The sequence below is a fragment of the Quercus robur genome, chromosome 4 (assembly GCF_932294415.1).
Source record: "Quercus robur chromosome 4, dhQueRobu3.1, whole genome shotgun sequence".
Classification (NCBI taxonomy): Eukaryota; Viridiplantae; Streptophyta; class Magnoliopsida; order Fagales; family Fagaceae; genus Quercus; species Quercus robur.
Window position 1 is genome coordinate 6,423,049 of NC_065537.1, and position 21,694 is coordinate 6,444,742.

General features: G+C 32.1%; 2 protein-coding genes and 1 long non-coding RNA gene across 5 annotated transcripts in view; 2 read left to right on the plus strand and 1 right to left on the minus strand.

The window, feature by feature from the left end:
* The first annotated feature begins 6,944 nt into the window (after positions 1–6,944).
* The window catches only part of LOC126720435 (uncharacterized), a 63,598-nt gene continuing 48,848 nt past the window's right edge, over positions 6,945–21,694 (plus strand). The window contains exons 1-3 of one of the 3 annotated variants that reach the window (XM_050422947.1): positions 6,945–7,302; positions 7,380–7,530; positions 8,442–8,476. In XM_050422947.1, coding sequence (XP_050278904.1) covers positions 6,972–7,302; positions 7,380–7,530; positions 8,442–8,476 — 517 coding nt within the window. In that variant the 5' untranslated portion in view covers positions 6,945–6,971. Of the gene's footprint in view, positions 7,303–7,334; positions 7,531–8,441; positions 8,623–8,724; positions 8,815–21,694 lie in introns of those variants that run through there. The other 2 variants (XR_007653386.1, XM_050422948.1) reach the window with 2 other exon arrangements.
* On the plus strand, positions 9,036–10,649 carry LOC126720444 (uncharacterized). The gene is made up of 3 exons (XM_050422961.1): positions 9,036–9,144; positions 9,660–9,929; positions 10,435–10,649. Exons 1-3 carry the CDS (start codon positions 9,061–9,063, stop codon positions 10,531–10,533), a joined length of 453 nt encoding a protein of 150 aa, XP_050278918.1. The 5' UTR covers positions 9,036–9,060; the 3' UTR covers positions 10,534–10,649.
* On the minus strand, positions 11,020–15,313 carry LOC126720452 (uncharacterized). The gene is made up of 3 exons (XR_007653405.1): positions 14,267–15,313; positions 13,642–13,722; positions 11,020–12,636 (listed from the first exon to the last, which is right to left on the minus strand). It is a non-coding gene; the product is annotated as an uncharacterized LOC126720452 (long non-coding RNA).

The window sequence follows — 21,694 nt, forward strand, 5'->3', positions numbered from 1 at the left end:
ATCTTAAAGGTGCTGTCTAACACAAAACAGATTGGATTGCTGGGTTGTTTTTTCTTTCTTTCCCACTAACAAAAGTAAAGTATTGTTTATGAGAAAAGTTTGAGTTGAAGCCAAGAGAAGAATATTTATAGATACAAAATATTATGGGCAATTCATATTGGAGTGGAAGAGATTGTACCTGTCAAAGTCTCTATTTCAACACCTCTATAAAAAACATCCATTGGGTTTGAAGTTGACCCTTGGGAGCCTGACCAAACTCTGCAGTATTGATTAAAATCTTATTACAATTCTAGATCCTCAAGCAATCATTATTACTTATACAATATCAATTAATCCAATACAGCAACTATTTTGAAGTATCTGTGCTTCCTATTTTGAAGTACCTTTGAAACCTATTATTTGAATTATTTTTCTGTGCAACAACAAGAGTTTGAAAAAAGAATAAAAAATATTATAGTATGGAAGGGTAAAAGTTAAATGTAGAAAGCTTAAAGGAGAAAAAACTCATGATAGGGAACCATATAAAGCTCCTTTCTCAAAGATTAGATTATGGACACGATCAGACCGACAAATCTTTCCCATATAAATAAGACATTGGCAAATACACCATTCGGTAATGACACCACATCCTGCCTATTAACAAAAAATGATGGAAAATCATAACAAAGAAATTGAGGACAAAGCCATGCATATGAAAGAGAGAGCAATAATTTGATTATTAAAGAGAGAGCAATGCGGCCAATAATTGAAATTAGCAAACTCTACTACCGGTTCCAAACCCATCAATCTATGCTAATCATTCAAAAGAAACACTCCCAAATGTAACCCTAAATCATACTTAACAGCCAAAAGCAATAGAACAAAATTTAAAACTTACTAGTAATGTTTTCGGAGAAGTTTTTGGTCTGATTATAAAGTCCCTTAGATTTTTCTCTCCCTCTCTGACTCTCTCTGCCCCTTATTAAGGCTCTCAATGAACAATAATAATGTAAGACTCTTTTGGTTTTTTAAAAAAAACCACAAATTTACTCCAAATAAAGAGAATAGGTAAGGGGGAAAACCTAAAATTAAAATAAAAACATCACTCACCATTCTTTAAAAAGCCAAGAGATGAAGCCCATGTAGAATTAACAATGAAACCTATTTATCTAATTTGTTAGCCACGCAAGAATTAGTATATAACGCAAGGCACAGGTATTTTTATATATCTAAAAATTTGCAACTCAATATCCAAAGTTATATTGAGTGCGCTCCAGGCTGATAATCAATGTAAAAATAATGAATAAACTAATATAGTTTTCAATTTTCAGCTTTTAATTTATATTCTTTTTTCTATTATATTTCCACCAATTTCCTCTGTATTCAATCAACCAATATAATAACCCAAAAAAGATAGCAAGAAAAAGTAATAGATAGTTCAAACGATTCCAAACTAAATATTTTATAATCTTCTACAATTCACATCCAAAATTCAAAGTAACTATCATGAAGAATAAACTTTATAATCTCACTTTCACAACTCCATAAATTTCATCCCTGCTTTCACACGCGTACATACATATATAGAAAATCCTATAATACTTCTACGTATTTTGATGTTATAATTCTCACTATGATCATCGCATCAATTTTCAAAGGTTTTAGTCTCTACCATGTCTTCCTGAATATAAATTAACAAATTAAATTAAAAGAAACTTAACGCAGTTGAGTGATTAAAAGAAAAATCACAGAGACTTGGAGGGTGGCAATCCGTGGTGGCGGCAATCTGTGGTGGCGGCGACGATGGTGGGAGAATCTGAGGGCGGCAATCCATGGTGGTGGCAATCTGTGGTGGCAGCGGCGATGGTGGGAGAATCTGAGTTTTGGGTTTTGATTTTGGAGGAAGGAAAGGGTGAGTTTTAGGTTTAGGGGAAGGAGATGTTAGCGTGTGAGAAAGAGGACAAAATTTTTAGTTTTTTGGTATTAAAGAGGCATTGGGTTTTCTAACGTGTATTTGGTGGGCAGAAATTAGATTTCTTTTTAAATCAAATTTAAAAAATAGAAAAAAAAATTAAATTAAATGCTGACGTGGAAAATTGTGGGAGCTTCAAAAGTTTTGGTTTATATATATATATATATATATAGATGATTGTGAGAATTTAAACCATGTGTTAAAAACCTCACGATTTGCAAGTTAACCTGTAAGGTTATTATTAAGCACATTATCAATTTATTAAATAAATAAATTAGGAACAATTTGTTAAGCACATCATCAAATGAAAATAATCCAAGATTGTGGAGCACCCAATCTATTTACTGGTGGAACACACAGAAAGAACGAGTAGATCCCAAAATTCTGATACGTGTAAATAGCTATTCCATGTTTGTTTATTTATTAATTAGCCAAGCTTAATTTTTTTTTAAGCATATTTAATAATTGAGCTCAATATAAATAATGGGCTTGATAAAGCTTGAAAATAGTCTTGAATTATAAGCCTAAACTATCTTTCTGCGATGCCCCCATTACTTCCATAGTGGTACACATGGCCCATTTGTATCCATTTTTCCCATTTGCCATGTCTTAAAAAAAAAAAAAAAATAAATAAATAAAAATAAAAATAAAAAAATAATTTCTATAGTGATTCACATTTTCTACGCTATCAGAAAATTGAAATTTCCCATCCATGTGAATCTATGGGATAAGAGAAGAAGTCAGGTTTTCATGTAAGTACAATTTTTGAATTTGTAATATTCATGAAAAGACTTGTGTAACTATTTTCCTTTTACATGTTTATTGTCTTGGTCCTCTTGGACTCAGTTTACCTCTAGTTTACTGAAATTGACACAATTACAAATACATGTTTAATTTTTGTTACATGTTCAAATTGTTTTAGTTCCAATGCACTGGTGGAGCCAAACGTTACCTAATTGTCTTATGGTGAAAATTGATAACTCCAAAATATATCATCTAAGGCAAAAAGGCATTGTACAGAGGCAGCATTCATTACCAATACAAACAGTTGGATATCGACATTCATTACCAATATCTACAGTTACTACAAGCAACAAACAAATAGCTTTTACCTCACTTAATGTGTCAAACGTTACACTTAACTCATAAATGCACACCATTTATGGAAATAAACAAGCTAACGACTACAAAGGCTCTCCTATAAAAGGAGATACCACTCCAAATGGAAAGGTACGCTTTTACACAACTCACAATATACTTTACTCGCTTTCTCAGCCTCTCAAATACTGACAAAGGCATCGGAGGGCTTTTGGCCAACACCCCATTGATATTCAAGCCATAGCCTCTTAGCTGTTCTCTTTTACAAGATTTGTCCATCTGGTGCCTAGCTAGACAAAGAAAGCATATTGTAGATTTTAACTCTAACAAAAACAATATTCTACACGTGATGCTCTCCATGTCAATCATGTTTTGTTTATAAAACCAATATGTATTGCCATTCTTCTAATACATCACTCTACCAACCAACTCTCATCTTTACACCGAGTAAAAAACAAAATCCCCTAGCTAAAAAATTTTGTAGCATAACTAATACCTCATAAATCTTGGTGTTTCCAAATAGGTACCTCAGTCCAAATCCTCTTTCTCCAATTGTATATATGAAATTTTAAATAAAAACAAAAAAACAAAACAAAGCAAACCCAACTAAAATCCCACACACACAAAAAATTGTATAAAAAGCAAATTAACAACTAAATATACCTCAAATTTTACTGCATCTAACATCTATATGAAAAATCTTAAGCACGCAAAGCAACCTACCATTTAAGATTAGTAATATAAAGACACATATGCATTTAAACAAATTTAAAGAAGCCATTATCAATATTTATAGAAAGAAAATGAAGTTTATGTTGAATTGGATTATCATACCTTCTCCAACACAAAAGAAAATGAAACAGAGAAAGAACAAAAGAAGCAAGTAAGCAAAAGATTTATGCTTCTTGCCAACTTAGATTTGCATACTTTTCTTTCTTTTTTTATATAACCACTTTTCCTTTTTAAGGAGAAAATGTTTTTTAAAATAAATCTTTCTGTTCTAATGTTTATTTTATATTTTCTTGTCTTGGTAATTTTTTGTTATAATATTTTATGGATTTTAAAAAAAAATTATTTGTTGGTTTTTCATAAATCATATAAGAATAGATTGCGGCCAAATAGGCACTAGATCCCAAGTCCCACCCAAGGAGTTTACACATGGTTTTCTACTTGCTTCTTATATGGGGTAGAGAATTCAACATATCAATTGAGTGTTTTGATTCTATTCCAAATGGTATTAGGTTAAAAGGTTTGTTCTTCCATTACTTTTTAGCAACGAGCACATCTTTCAAAAGTATTAGGATAATGGCAAGCTATTTAATCTAACCCCTAAAACTGAAATCGTGGTTCTGTCAAAATTGTCTAATCTCTGCCAATGAAAAGTAACGACACAAATCAGATTGGTCTTTGTCGTAGACTTGTAGTCACGTCCACAAAAGTCTGAAGGAGTCCCATATAATAATACAAATTTCTGTATCTAGCTCTGCTTCACACTAACATTTCACCAGCTTCCAGCTGCTTGCTTGTCCAAACCAATGAAGCTTCTCAACCCCAATAGTCTTCATGTGATTCTACTCTTTACTATAAGGCGTTTTGCATATTAGATGCTTATGGATGCCCAATGGCAAGATGTGATAGGCAAGAACTTACACTCAATCATATAGCCTAACACTTGGAGTGGCATGGAAGCTTATGGTTCCAAGCAAACTTAAAAATTTCATTGCAGATGCTATGATTTATGGGTGCAGACAAGGTCAGCTTCAATCAATGGATCCCAGTTTATCTTGTGTTGGCCATCTGGTGGACGACTTGAAAAATTGAGTGTTCAATTGAATGGTCACTTAAGTGTTCCAATAGGGCTGTGGTCATTTGTTAGCTTTAGAGGCAAACAAATGCCACGCTAGTAGGATTTGGCTGGAGGATACTCCTCCATGTTTCCAAAATTAATGGTACATGCTTTCAATAAAATTACCAACTTGTCATTCAAAGAAAGAAAAAAAAAAAATGGTTTACTATTTGAAGCTAATTTAACCATCCATTCCAATATTCTCTATCTACATATTTAAGTACATTACCAAAATCCTTCCTTAATACCCTTTTATCTTCAAAAACAGGTTCCAGTCTCCAATATATGCAATTATCTTTGAGGAGCTTTTGCAAGAAATTTTTATTCTCCATCCACAATGACACTATGAACCCCTTTCTCTTGACTGCCATCTCCGCATCTCTAAGTGAAATGAAAGTTGCTTCCCTTTTAGATGACACATCTATTGAAGCAACCCATAATCTGCTTATTCCAGGACCTGACCCTGCACCCAAAAGCACACCCAAACCAAAATTGTGGTGTGACTGTGTAAATAAAATTACTAGCATTTGACACCATAAAAAAAAAAAAAAAAAAAAAAACTTCTTGTATTTATTTATTTATTAAATAATTAAGTTTAATATTTAGGCTTAAGACATCATGAGCTTTGACGTTATAGATTCAAAATCTCTCTTAAAAAAAAAAAAACTTATATTTAATAAACAAGCTTAGTTCATGCAATAAAAATCATTCTTAAAATAAAAAAATTAAATTAAATTAAAATAAAAATAAAACCCAAAAGTCATTCTTTAAGTAGAGCGGGTTTTGAGGTTAAAAGAAGAGAAATTCTATGTTTACAACATTTTCACAACACTTTTACAACAAATCATTTTTTTTATAAGTATTTTTACAGCAAATCATAGGACATAAGTTGTTATTGGTTCTAATTTATATCTACAATTTAAATTATTTTTTTGTCTACTTGTAACAACCAATAACAACATACCACTTCAAATTTGTTGTTAAAATATTGTCAACATAACATTTTTCTCAAAAAAATGGCCCAATAATTAAGAATTTTTCTTTTTCTTTTTCTAAAAAGTTGTCTACTACTATGGCATGTACTACTCCGTGTGGAAAGCGTTCATTTAGTTTTTATTTTATTTTATTTAAAAAAAAAAAAAAAAAACCTCTTTTCAATAGATTGCTTTATTTATGGGTATTGACATGACCTTGAAAGATGTAATTTAGTCCGTTCATAATATTATAGACCCAACTCGTATATTAATAAGGCTCAATAAGGCCTTTTTAAGTGTGTACCATATTCTTTCTCCAAAAAAAAAAAAAATAAATAAATAAAAGTGTACCATATTGTAATTTGAATGCCTTTCAAAAATTCTCATCTTTGTATCTTGTGTGAGTTTATTTATTATAATAAATAAATAAAAGAAGAGCAAGATAAAAATAATGGGCTTGATAAAGCTTGAAAATAGAGTTGAATTATCTTTTTGCCATGCCCCCTACCCCCAATATTTTCTTTGTGGTACACATGGCCCAGTTGTATCCATTCATCCCATATGTAATGCCTCAAAAAAAAAAAAAAAAAATATATATATATATATATATACATACATACATACATACATATATATATATATATAGGTTCACGTTTTCTATTCTCTGAGAAATTTCCAATTCATGTTATGAAAGAGGAAATCAGGTTTCATGTGATTAGAGCACTCGCATATAAGAATCTATTTTTAACTCAAACAATCCCTTAATGGAGAAGTTCATGTACTTGCTCACCACTATGTAGTATGTACTTAAACTGCAAGCCAATCTTTGATTGGCTAAATTCGCCATGAATGATCATAACAAAATATTTTCATTGGATAAAAGGTTAGAAAACAAAATTTGGGAACTTAAGAAATAAGTTGAATTCCATGGCTTAATTCAGTTTCAGGAAAAAAAAAAAAAAAGGTGGAACTTAACAAACAAGTTTATCTCCACGGCTTATATCAGTCTTCACCATATAGAAGAGAAGTATGTTTTGTACTAATATTGAAGAGATCATTTGTTTGTAGCAGTAGTAGTACTATCAGAAGTTCATAGGTATTGATGGCTTACATTCCTCCACACAAGCGTCACTCATACCAAGCTGGTAGTAGTGATGGGCATAATAGACCCTCACCAATTCCACAATCCCTTGTTCCTCAATTTAGGAGAAATCTTAATTTGAGGTTGCCACCCAAACCCTTTTCACAAAGAAGTGGAAAGATCATTTATAATTATGCAAAGCAGGCCATTTCCACATGGTTTCCAGTTGGTTTGGATCACAATTATCAATTTCCATCTTCTGTACATGTTGACCCAGTTCCCTTGCAGTTTTTTGAGAGAACAACAGGAACAAATCCACTAGTTTTGTTCAAGAACAACAACAATCATCCGGGTAAATGTTACTATTTTTCTAAGTAGATTTTTTGTTTGTAACTAATTATTAATAATGGGTTTGTTGGTTTTGGTTAGTTGAGCAAGTGAGGAGTCCATGGGTGTATATAGCAGAAAATGTTGTGTCAGACTTGCTTTCTTCTTTCGAGAATGTCAAGAATGAAAAGTTGGACTTGAAAGATGTCAAGCCAAAGTTGGTTGCTAGATTTGGGAAAATTCTTTTTCATAAGTAAGCCATACTTCTATTCTATCCTATGAGTCATTGTTTTAGTCAATAGTCTTTTTTTTTGGGACGCCCTATGAAAATTTAAATCAGTATAATGAAAAAATGTGAAATTATGAGGTTGGCATGAAGAAGTGAGTGAGATAAATCCAAAACACTTATTTTTTATGCACTTTGTTACCTCAAACCTAAGCAAAGTTGTCAACTGTCACTTCATCCTTATCTTCTAACCAAGAAAATAACTTCAAACTTCATTAACCAAAACTTTAATGATACACTCAGTCAGTTAGAGTAACAATATGATATGAAGTCTATTGTTGGGGTTGCTATTGAGCTCTAGCTCAATTAGCACCTCCTTCCCTTACAAGTTCTAGGTAGAGGGTGAGGTCATGGATTTAAGACATACTAGATGTCTGTGTAACTTTCAAAAAAAAAAAAAGGAAAAAAGAAAAAGAAAAAGAAAGAGAAAGGTCTATCTAGTGTCATTTATTACTAGATATTTGTCTCAACATTACTAAATCTTGTCATATAAAGTAATTACCGCAAAAGCACAAGGTCACATAGGGAAGTTGTCAATAAAACACGGGCAATTTGTTTCTAATGCGATTGTGCAGCAAACTTGCTTATGCAGATATGTACCCTTCACCATGATTTATCAATTATAGTTATCTCTACTCTTTCTATCTAGTTCTCTGTCTATTGGTTGCTAGATTTGATTGATGAAACAATTCATTTGTTTTGGCAACAACAACCTGATCATTTCATATACCATTTAATAAAATGTACTAAATTTTTTGAAGTAATGAATGTATTGATATTGATGTTTTGTAACTTTGAAGATTTCACATTCAGATTTGTAATAAGAGAACCTGTTAACATACTTGGAAGAGTTAAGTAGCTACAACTTTCTCATGTAGGAGCCCTTCAATCAGCGAAGAAACTACGAGAGTAGGTTTGGCTACAGAAACTACATTGAGTCAATTGAGAAGATCATTTTACACAAATATTCCTAATTCATACATGGCAAATATTAAGGGGGAAGTCACCCAAAAGATTAAAGTTGATTTTGAAGAGGAGAAAGATTTATACCATGTAAAGGTATTTCTTTTGCTGAATACCTTTGCTTATATATATTCACAATTATGCCTTTTGATTTAGTTGGTCACTGACTTCCCCAATTTACTTTCTCATTTTGTATAGTTGTCTGATGCCACACTACCAGATTCAACTATTTCTTGCAAATGCAGTGTGATAAAAGAAGATAAAAGGCTTCAACTTTATAAGGCAAGTTTTTTGCTTAATATTGATGCACATTGCATTCAAATCATGCTTAGGTCTGAACTTGTTTCGTGGGGTGCTGATGATTTGTTTTCTTCCTGTTTTATTAATTTTACGTGACAAATACATCAATTTAACGTGAAAAGTATAGAGTAAAAAAGATGATGAGGTTTAGTGTCTCCTGTTTTATGTGTGATTTGAGACTTATGTTCAAATGTCTCACTGTTCTTGTAGATTGAACTACACCAAGTGCGTCATATGGTCATAGACATATCGTGCCTTGATAAAAACTTAGACCTAAGGCTGATGCTATCCACCAAGAGGATCTTAACAGCTCTCACTGTAAGTTTCTTGTCTGTACAGCCTTAGTACATGTGTGTGTGCATTCAAATTCCAATGTATATATGTGAAAAGAAATAAAAAGCACATTTTTATCATGCTGAAGTTAAGTTTAGGTTAAAGTTTTATGGTCCTTATTGACAGAAAATTTAAGATTCAATATTTTAATTTCTTCCCTCTACATATTTTAGTAGGAAGGATTAATTATCATCATCATCATATATATATGATAAATTGTTACTAGAAGTGGGAGAGGGGGGAATTGAACCTTAGTTCTCCTTGAAAAGGAGACCAGTCAATGGCACTAAGCTACAAGGATACTAACATTATCATCTTCTCTTGTATGAAGCAATTGGACTAAAAAAGAAAAATAGAAGAAAAAAGTAGAAAAAGAAAAAATTAAAAACGGGTGGGATTGGACTAATCTTTACCATATGGGATAGTTTTAGCATAGTATTTCTTTCTCATGAGAGTCTAAGACTTAAATGTCTGACCAAACTAATTTATGTGCTCTCCAGGATGATGAGATGCAAAGCATTAGAAGTCTTATTAATTCTGCAGTTCTAGATCCAGATGTGAAGGGTGGGTTGAGATGGCCCTTGGGGAGGACATCTTCTGGAGGTAGATATTGCGTGGTGGGGGTTTGGCACACAATAGCTAAAGATTATAAAAGTTCGTCATTGAGGCTGAAAGTGAGACATGCTGATCGATATGATTTTAGAACTTCAACTGGGGAAGCTACAAGAGAGATAAATCTGAAACTGAAAAACATTGTCTCATTATTACAGGTAAGTAACATATGTAACTGGATGCTTATTATAAGTGAATAAGGAGCTTGGTCCATGTAATCTAATAGAGGAACAAATGTCTAACCAGATTTGTTACATTCTTTCCTATAAGGACCATTCCATAACTTTACTTCAAATTAAATATTGCCGTCATATCATTAGATTATGTGTTCTATTTCTTATGACTCAGATGTCATTTGCTATCAAATCCATAAATTCATACATTTAATGTTTTTGTGATTTAGTTAAGTTTACTAGCATTTTATAGGAGATCCTAAGTATTTTAGGTTTTATTTTCTTTGATTCCAAGGTAGTGTTTTATCAGTTATTATTTTATTAGATTTTTAGTTTACTAGTCAAACTAGGAGTCCAACTTCAATATTGCTTATGCATCTGGTCTTTTGTTGCTTACTACAGCATATAGATACAAATTGTGATGAGTATCTTTTTCTCTTTCCTTTATTTCTTCATTATGTGTTATGAACTCCTCTTTTTCAATTTTCAGGAACAGGAGGTGGAGGTTAGTTTGGTTTCTGAGATGCTTAAAGACCACTTGAGATTGATATGGGATCATTTCTTATGCTGTGAACATTTTTTGTCATGAAATAGCAAAAAAGGTGGCGAAAAGATAAAAACATAAGGGATACCATAAGGGCAGTTTGAATATTTTTGACATGTTTATGGTGTATTTGCTTACATCTTATGGAAATTTCAAGGAAATGGGCATTGATTCAGGATTGTAATTTTTAGTATAAGATGATATGTCATCCTGTATTGGTCAGAAAACTATTAACTCATAGGGTCTTGTTATCAATTATTATAAAAATCCAATAAACTTTGATAAAGAAAACGATTAAACCCACTTCCAAGGACACCAAACATAATCCAATTGAATTTTAAACATAAGTAGTTGCATTAATCTATGGGAAAAAAACATTGGTATACTTTTGCAAGCTAGAAAGTATTCCAACATGACATAGGTTGCGTCCAACTCTAAGTGACAGAAAGAAACCTTGTTAGTAGGAGTTCGTGCAGTAACTTAGCTCAATTCTACTCGTTCAGTTTTTCAATCACCATTGTAGTCCAACAATCAATAGCAAAGACACATTTCACTCATAGTCAAAGCTACAAAATAGCATGCCCAAGTAAGAAGACAAAACAAAAGAGCTTTATTAACAACATAATAACAAATAAGTCTAACGAAATAAATTGTTGTTGCCACCCGATTAGAGACCTCCCTAAATCATTCCAAAGTGCTAAATCCACTGATTGATCAACCTAGAAGGTAACATTATCCTCCTTTCCATGCACTCTTTAGATTAAGATATGTCGTCCACCAATTCCAACCATAATGGAGATGAGATCATTCATAGCAAACTAGATGTAATATCTGAAATCTACTTAAAATTCCCAACATTTTTACAAGATTATGAAATTTGAGACAATCTATCAGCAACAATTTCAAAAAGAAAGCTTTTAAAATGTAATGGTGCGTTTAAAGGACCTTGAACCTACGACTATTGGCAAATTCAAATCCATTTCAAAAACTTCTTGCTCTGTGAAATTGAGGATGGCATAAGCATATGGTCATGCCTACTGAAGTTTGAATTTTAGAATTGGTGCTGACTAGTACCAGACTTAAAAAAAATAAAAAATAAAAAATAAAAAAGGGAAGGTCCCCAGTCCACAAAGCTCCCACTTTCGTGGGGTCTAGAAGAGGTGATTCGTAGGCAGCCTTTTTTTTTTTTTACTCCTATTTTTTTTTTTTTTTTTGGGAGAGGCCGATTCACGGTGACTAGTAACAGACTAATGGACCCAAATCATAATACTCACATATTATACCAAAATTAAATGATACGGCCTCCAACAATGGAGTAATGGATTAGAACTAAAAATTCAAATCCATCAAGTATGAGTAACTTCATTATCAGAGTGATTATGCAATGAACATGTAAAGGCTTATTTTTATAATTTGTCTAACAATTGAAAGACCTCGTCTTCAATATTGTAATTATGTGGAAGGAGGTTCCATTGGGTCTGTAACCTGTTGGTTTCATTTTTAACAATACATTTTAGGCCCAAATCCAAATCTTTGTATGGTTAGTAGCTATTAATATTTTACTTGTCCACTGTCTTCTACAAATTCATCGATTTTTTTATAGAATAATTTTGGTAAACAACTTTTACCCTTAAAAGACATAAAATTTAGCAACAAATCACATGATTAATTTCTTTCATCAATTTTGCATTTTCTTTGTGTTAGTTTTTATTCAAATTAGGTTGGTATCCAATCCAATGAACAAGTATCCAAAGATGCAAATGAAACAATGCAACTTAAAAAAGAGACATACCTTGGCATCAAATGCAAAAGAAATCAAATGGAAATAGTGAAGAAACTTGTTTCAAGGTTGTTTTCAGCTGGAGGCATATTTCTTCCAAGTTCGATCAAGATGTTCTCATTTTCTTCAATGGTGGATACAAATTGAAGTCAGAAGAATCATCATCATTGACAAAGTTCTGGGCCATTGAAGAAGAACCCAAATCGAACCCATCACTAAAGGTTGAGCCAATTCCCAAATCTGGCAGACCCAAGCATAAATCTGGCAAAGAAATGTGGCCTGTGTCATCAAGGACAAGGACCTGAGGAGGCTGATATTTTTTTTACCATAGGAAAAGTACTAGGTGACAGCCCATCAACATGAAAGCCCTTCAAAGGAGAGTTAAACTCATTACTTGTTGCTATAAACTTTGATAAAGGAAATAATTAAATCCACTTCCAAAGACACCAGACATAATCCAACTGAATTTTGAAAAAAAAAAATGTATTGCATCAATTTTATGGAAGAGAAAATATTGTATACTTTTGCAAGATTTCCACAATTACATAGGCCGTAGTATAACTGAAAGTGATTGCATAAACCCTTGTCAATAGGATTTCGCACAGCAACTTAGCTAGGTAGGATTTGGCAGTGTACTAATAATCTGACTTTTCTTTTTTAAAATTATAGTTTTTTTTTTTCAAATATAACTAGATTACGTGTCATATGCTTTCTAATACATATTAAAGCAAATCAAATAAACAAAAGTAATGAATAAATGGTCTAGAGCTTGCAAGATTTTAGCACATTGAACACTACATGATTCAGCTTCCCTTGATAGATCTAAGGCATTTTGTTCTTTAAGAGTTTAACTTAAAACACCTAAACCCATTTCAAATTTAATTTAATATCATTACAATAGGAAACACTAAAAGATTAACAAAGAAAAGGAAAGCAAATATAGAAATTGTCAAAACAAAAAAGATGCAATTGCACAGAACAAAGAAATCTCAATGATCTTTAGCTTTTAGCAGTGGTGGTAATGCTCAAAAGCTGCTTGAAACAACTTGGCAGTATTCTAGAGACTTCTGAGTGCAAAACACTGCAGTCCAAAATTTTTAGTTGTGTATCAGAGAGTTGCATCAACAGCAAGGAACTTTTAAGCTAGGAACTCATGGGTTCAGCCAGACAAACTCAATTCCTAAAATACATTCTTTGTATTATTTAAAAATATAAATGCTCTGAGAGAATGACAACAATTCTTATGAATAAACATTTTTTTTTTTTTTTTGGTACAATGACACAAAGAACAAAAACAGCACTAGAATGATGATGACAACAATGAGGCTTCTTGACTACTCATTGAACCCATTGGAAATATGTTGGTAACTTACTTCAAAAGCTGCTTGAAACAACTTGGCCTTCCAACCTTCACTGTTTCCCTTACTAACCCAGACTGATTACTCTTCAATCAACTGGCAAAACAACAAATGAAAATTATTTTTAACGGGATATACCTTTCCCCATGTAATTGGTTGTTTAGATGTTATGGTTCAAGTCAAAAATTCTTTCTTTCTTTTTTTCACTCAAAAGTAAGACCAGAAGTTATCAAATTTATTTATAAAAAAAATAAATAAATAAAAGGAAAGAAAAAAGACCCAAGAAAAAATTTATTCTTTTGGAGAAATAGGGCTAACTCTCTCATCCTGGCATCTTCTAGGAATAAAGCACTGAAAATGAGAGCTGGGAGAATAGAACATTCATAGAAAGCTTCTAAAAATTATGATTTCCACACAGAAATCAAGAAACAAGCTACTGCTACAAGAGGAAAAAATCAGACATAAAAACAGGAAAACACAAAAAACCCAGAAATTAATATTACTTTTCTTCCCCTTTTCCACTGTTTTCCCATCACTCAAACACAAATTGAACACAAACCAAATATAAATTTAATATTAAAAAAAAAAAAAAAAAAACAGAGAATTCACAGAGAGTATTGAATAACAGAAGAGTGAGGACCTTGAGGATCACGTTGTCATGGTCGATGAGATGAAGAGAGAGAGAGGGACAGTCAGTTGAAGAGGAAAACAGAGAAAGAAATTATTTAAGGAAAGCTGAAACGTTTGACAATTACCCAACAGAAACCTACACTTCAATAAAAGGAATTTAGTTTTCTTTCGTTGATTTTAGTTGGGAGGAAAGTGAAAGAGATGACTCACTTGCTTTGTTAAAAAAATGAGAAAGATAAATTTCTTTTTAATAATAGAAAAAAAATAAAGAGAAGCCAATCCTGACCCGCCACGTCACCTTTTTCTTTTTTTAAGCAAAAAGATTAAGCCTCAAGCCTCTCTTCTCTTCTCTCCTCACCTGATCTCTCCATCTCTGAATCAAACCCACGACCTCCATGGCCGCAGCATCAAAGCTCAACACAAGCCACCAACACCACTGCCATGGCCAAAACTTCATGGTTCAACCAATAGCTGCCGCCGCGAGCCACCACTGGGGTGGCCCCATTTTCCCTTGCCACCCACTCCTTGTGAACAACAACCACCACCACCACAAACTCACCTTAATCACCATCACCACAACTCTGATTAAAAAAAAAAAACAACAACAACAACAATAACAACCACCACCACAAACCCATAACAACAACCACCACCACCACAAAACCCACTTAATCACCACCACCACAAATTGGAAAACCAAACAAAACCCATATCAAACACAAACCCATATGAAACCCACAAACCCATGACCCAAAATCAACCACCAATAGATGGGAAACCCACAAAACCCAGCAGGACAGCAACCCAAACCAACACCGCACACGCACGCCGCCGTCCACTGCACCACCATCGCACACCTACGGTTTGATCCACAGAAACCAACGGAAACGGCGTGATCAACGGCGTGACCCACCACCACCACCACAACAGCGTGATCCATGGTGTTGGCGTGGAGCTTTAAGAAGAATGAGGAAGAAAGAAAAAAAAAAATGAAAGGGGGAGAGAATAATGGACACTGTGACTGACCTGTGAAGAGGAAATAGAAAAAAGACAAGGGAGAGAGAAAATATTATTTAATTAAGTTAGGAGAGAATGAATAAAATAGTATTTCTTTTGCTTTAATTTCTTGCTATATTTCAAATTGATGACGTGACGGGTCCGGATCAGCAGGCGTAAAAGATACTTTTATGCCATCTCCTGACCCAATTTATTCTTAAAAAAAATAAAAAATGTTGTTTATATAATCTTAATCACAACTCACAAGCCTGGTCACACAAACATAAGAAATATTTTTTTTTGAAATAAAATACTTTAGATGTTATTTTTTAGGTATTTTATCTTAAAATTTATCAATGCGGTTACTTAATTTAAAAATATATTTCTATCGTAAGAAAAAAAATGTATATGACAAAATTTTAAGAAGACAACCTAAAAATCAACACTTAAATACTGTACTTAAATCTTGTCATTTTTTCTGTAATTAGTAAAGAATAAAAAAAAAATTCCAATATATAATGTAGGTAACATAAACCAAACCCATTTATCAATAATATCTCACAAACATATAAAATTAATTCAAGTGCAAATGAACAACTATATAGGACTAAATTATCCAACTCTCCTACTTTTTTCTACATTTAACATCTATATGAAATATTTTAAGAAAGCAAAACAACCTGGAATTTAAGAGTAGTAATAGAAAAACACACATACAAAAGAACAAATTTACAGAAATAATTATCAATACTTACATCAAGAAGATTCTAAGTTTTGACTTCAAAACACACCTAGGAAGTTTTCAAGTTAGCCTTAGTCAAAAATTGGTAAAGCTAAGTCTATGTGAAATAGGATTGTTATACCATTGTGCCAAAAAGAAGAAATACCTTCTCCAACGCGCGTGCACAAAAAAAAAAACAAAAGCAAGTAAAGAAGGGATTTATGCTTGCTTGCCAACATAGATGTATAAGTTTTCTTTCTCTTTTATCTAACCTCTTTTTCTTTTCTTTTTAAATCTTATTTTATCTATGTGCAGACTTTTATATTAACATTACCTTTCCTAAACATGCTCGTACTAAAATTTTATTTTCTCATTCATTAATTAGATTTCTTTATGTGTCCCCGTTTATATTTCTTTACACATTTCATTTATTTATTTTTTAGCCATTTTTTTAATATTAGAATATGATAAAACAGATAACACAACATAATTTTCGTTAATTTTAATTATCATGGGCCTCTAGTGCAAGTAGGGGTGTGCAGTCAACCCGCCAAAACCAACCTAACCCAACCCAACCCAACCCACCAGATTGGGTCTATTTTTAGGGCTTGGTAGGTTGGGTTGGGTTACAAAAAAATTTTTTGATAGTGGGTTGGGTTGGGTTCAGGTCATAAAATTCCAAACCCGACCCGACCCACTCATATATTTAATATATATTTAAAATATATTATATAATTAATAAAATTTTTAAAATAGCCAACTCTTCCTATCCTATATAAAATCCAATTAGTTCACACAAACCCCAGCAAATTATTCTTGTTGTTTAGTCATTAGTGTTGTTTGCCTTTACAGAGTTATATTGATACTAATCTTTGGATTTTTTTAATATATTTATATATATATATTGCTCAATTTAATAATAATAGTAATAAAAAAATTGTCCAACCCACAAGTTCAACCCGACCCAACTCATGTGGGTTGGGTTGGACTTATGTGATGGGTTGGGTTGAATTTTTTTAACCCACCATAGTGGGTTGCGTCAAAAACTCTTCTTAACTCGACCCAACCCGACCCATGCACACCCCTAAGTGCAAGATATCTTTCATTTCCTCTTAAAAAGTTGGTCTATTCCCAAGGTTCACTAGTACACCAATGGCCTCTTAATATTTAAAACAAAAACAAAACAAAACAAAACAAAAAAAGGTGATAAAATAGTGACAAAGTGAACATAGATCAATGCTAATTATGTCATAATATTCAATAAAAAAATCACATTATTTTATTTGTGATTATATTATGCTTTGTTACATAGGAGGAATGATATTGTGGGGTCGGAGAATTGGTGGTCCCAGCCCACTTCACAATAGGGCCCAAAGACCCAAGCCAAGGAGAATAATTTCCGAGGATGCGTAGTAAGAGTCCAAAAAAAAAGACCTAAGAATATGGCCGAGGACGATCTTATGCTCGGCACCTCACAGAACGCCTAAAGAAAATGACAACTCAGTACAGGGGCAAGATAAGGGAGAAAGCTGCCAATACTGTAGTAGAGAACCTTGCATCTGACAGGCCCATACTCCTCACCATGCTATTTAGCTTTTACAACCACCCCCAACCACTCTAGGTATGGACTGATGGGACAGGTCTACACCCCAGAAAGTAAAACTTACATGTGGACACTGAAAGGAAAGTAAATACTAGTATAAAAGGGAAAGAGAGCCAAGGGGAAAAGGGATCCCCAGGAAAAGGAGTCCTACAAAAGGGAGAATGAGAAGAGTACTATGCTCCTCGGACCATATCTGAAGACTTAAATCCTACAAACCGCATCGACGGAAGGTTTAGCTAGGTCCACCCTCATATAAACCTCCATAAAAACCACGATCAAACTGCTGTCCGGTGACTAATGCTTAGCCTTTCAACCCCACGCTCTACAAATTGTATTATTTGAGCCCTTTGCGTATGAGCCCACTATCATGTGTGGGTCGTTACAAATTGTGTCCCTACAGATATAATTAATTGGTTTTCTTTTATTATCTTTTACTAGTTAAAGGCATGTGTGTTGCACGGTTTACTTAAAAATATATATGTAAATAAATTAAAAGATTCAAAACTATATTAATAATTAGTTAGTCACATTATAAAACATATAAAAAATATTAATGTTATGACATATAATTAATACATACATTAGAGTCACTATTTATGAGCATGGTGTGTAATATATAAATTTTACATATTAAAACATAAAATAATGATATATAATCAAAATAAATATTAAATTTATTTTAAATTATATACTTGAAACTTTTGCTAATAGAATTTTAGATGAAGTAGAATTTTTAATTTCTTATAGTTTAGAAAATAAATTGTTATTCATAGTAAATTGTTGGTAAAAGAGTTTGATCTACTTAACTATCTATTGTCACTATATTAATAATTAATGACAATTAACTGTCTTTATGCATTTCGTAGTATAACCTATTACCAAAACAATTTAATTTTGAAGGGAAAAAATTGAAAAGGAATGGGTATTTTGAGGATATAAAACATGGCATTTGACTTTCCTGATGCATAATGTAAACAAAGAAAGAATAAGTGTTAACCTTACGTGTGTCACATGCTTTGTAACCAAATTGACAAACAAACTCTTCATAAGAGTGTCATTAAAAAGTAAATTAAATACTAAACTATAACTCTTAACTCACGGAAAAAAAAAACTGAAATTTGTAAAACTTAAACTTTTTCAAGTCCGTGGATTGAAAATTTTAAAAGTAGATAAACTAACACTTAAATTAAAATTGATGACAGAAAAACGTGTATTGACAAAATAAAAATTGTAGATGATTCATATAGTGATGAAGAGGAAAAAAAGTTGATATCAACTGTGGAGGGACGAATCTCTCCCTTAGAAGGTATGGTCTGCTTTGGGAATGGGCCGAGGAGACTGATGCCACCCTTATGGATTTGCTTAATCCCATATCGGGGAGAGACACCTCCCACCCGCAGCTTATAAGCATGAGATCACAAATGGGGTGAACCCATCAAGTAGTATGGCCCATTCCCAAAGTGAACAATACCTTCTAAGGGAGAGATTCATCCCTCCACAAAAATGCGCCTTTTGGGGTTTAAGGGGAAACCCCCACCCCCTAACTTGAAGAAGTAGGGGAGTACCATCAAAGCAGCACCAAGTGCAGTTTTTAAGACTTGCCCATCAAGTAGTACTACTTGATGTGTACACCCCACTTGTGAGCTCATGCTTATAAGCTGCAGGTGGGAGGCGTCTCTCCCTAATGTGAGATTGAGAAAATCCGTGAGGGAGGCATCAGTCTCCTCGACCCATTTCCAAAACGGACAATACCTTCTAAGGGAGAGATTCGTCCCTGCACATCAACAATTAAGCATTTGTATCTGTCCAAAAATTAATGTAGCAATAGTTTAAAAGTGGTAAACTTACTGGATTTAGTTGAAATTGAATATTAGTGGAAATCAAATTTTATATTGTTAAAATTTTAGCTAATAGAGTTTAATCTCAAACAAACTGTCTTCATAAGAGTTTCATTAAAAAGTAAAACCAATACTAAACTTAAACTCAAACTTTCTTAATTCAAGGGAAATAAAAAGTGAATTCGTAAAACTTGAACCTTTTCAAGTTTCTAAGCACGATTGATGAAGAAAAATAAAATAATATATTTATCTAAAAAATCATAATAATAGAAAATAAAATGATTGATAAAAATCATGTCTAACCATATTTAATGAAGAGTTGATATGAACAAAAATATAATGTTAGCCTAATTTGTGGAGTTAATGTTAGTCTAATTTGTTGAGGTGTGAAGCTGAAATCTAAATCTTTAAAACATCATGATATTGCTCAATTATTCTCCTTTTTATTAATAAACATTATACTACTCAAGAAAATTAATTTAATCTAATAACGCACATATAAACATAACACAAATACAAATGGAACCCTTGTTGTAGGAGAGAATACAAAATTTGAAAATTCTTAAATAATTAATAGATAAAGCATATATATTTATAGAAGTTTATATAATGGATTTCATGTATTTAAAATTGCATTTATGACTCATAAGCAAAACTTAAAACAAATAAAAATAAAAAAAAAAACACAAAAACGTTTATCCAAAAAAAAAAAAAGCCATACAGATTGAATAAAAAAAATTAGAAGTAATTATCTAAAAACAACAAAAACAAAAATGTCAAATAGATTGATTACATTGAATATTTAGTTCTTCCTCAAAAAAACATTGAATATTTAGTTGAATACGTTGCTTTTTTTTTTTTTTTACATGTAGTAATATAATTTAAATAAAAATAAAGGATTGGATGAAGATTGTTGTAGATTTTTTATTTTTATTTTTACTTGTTCTTTTTTTTTTTTTTACATGTGATAATATAATTTAAATAAATAAAAAATTAGATAAAGAGTTTGGATTGTAATTAAATTAATATTTTTATCAACTTAGAAATTATAGGAGAAGAAGATAAGAAAAAAAAATTATATATATACTTTTTTTTAAATCTAAAAAAATTTCTGCAATTTAGTAAAGCCATTGGGCGCAACCACGGCTTTTAAGCCCAACTTTATTATACAGTATATGGAGGGTCACAATTTGTGGCCCAAGCACAAAATGTATGGAATTTTGGCCTAATGATCACTCTTGGATATCCGAATGATTTAAATTGCTATAATATTTTTTCTCTCTATTTTTCGATCCCCTTCTCATGGAGGGTTTCTCACATTATATAGCCCCTTTTGGGCAATCTTGATCCTACACTTATTGATTATCTAAGTCCCTACTTGTGTGCCCGTCCCATCAGGCACCCCTTTTAGCTTTTTGTAAGTTGTGGTAACCAAGGCAACACTGTTCAGAGGTCTTCTTCATATAAATGCAGAAAGAAAAGTAGCTGCAACGCATTTAATGCGGTGGTAGCAGTTTTTCTTTAGATATTTTAAGTTTCCTTCTATCTCGTGTGTTCATGAGGCACATTCCTATCGCTAGAGCCTTTTGGAGGGTTACTCTAATTGCTAGAGTACACACTTGAGTTACATTCGTCGTATCTGAGGAGGTATTCCTATTTGGATCATCTTCCATTCATTCCCTACTTATGAGACTTTAACTGGGGATCCCTTAACAACTATTTGCCTCTTCTCGGACTTGTCAATTGTCCCGGGTGAAACCCAAAGCCCTATATATGATCTTGGGCCCTCACTCCTACAGTATATGATATTAACTAGGGTGTAGCTCTATACATATGCACGGGTAAAATTATTATACGATTCAAATTATACATTTTTTTTAGAAGAAATTCAAATGATACACGATATTAGTTTATATTTTTTTTAAACCATACATTACACGTGATTGTTTAAATATAAATATATATATATATATATATTTTAAATAAATTCAAATTTTATTTTATATTTAAATTCTCTATTAAAATCTTGGCTTATCATATTTTTTAATTGAATTTAAAATTTTATTCCATAATTAAATTCCCCTTTATATATGATTATGTTTTTTTATGGTTTATTTATATTGAATTCCTTGTTTTCTACACTAAATTAATTCATTTGGTACAAAAATTAAAAAAAAAAAACTTAGATTAGATAAATATATGGTGCAAAATTAAACTCCAATTGAAATTCAATTTTTACACTGAATTAACTCACTTTGCACAAAAAATTAAAAACTTAGA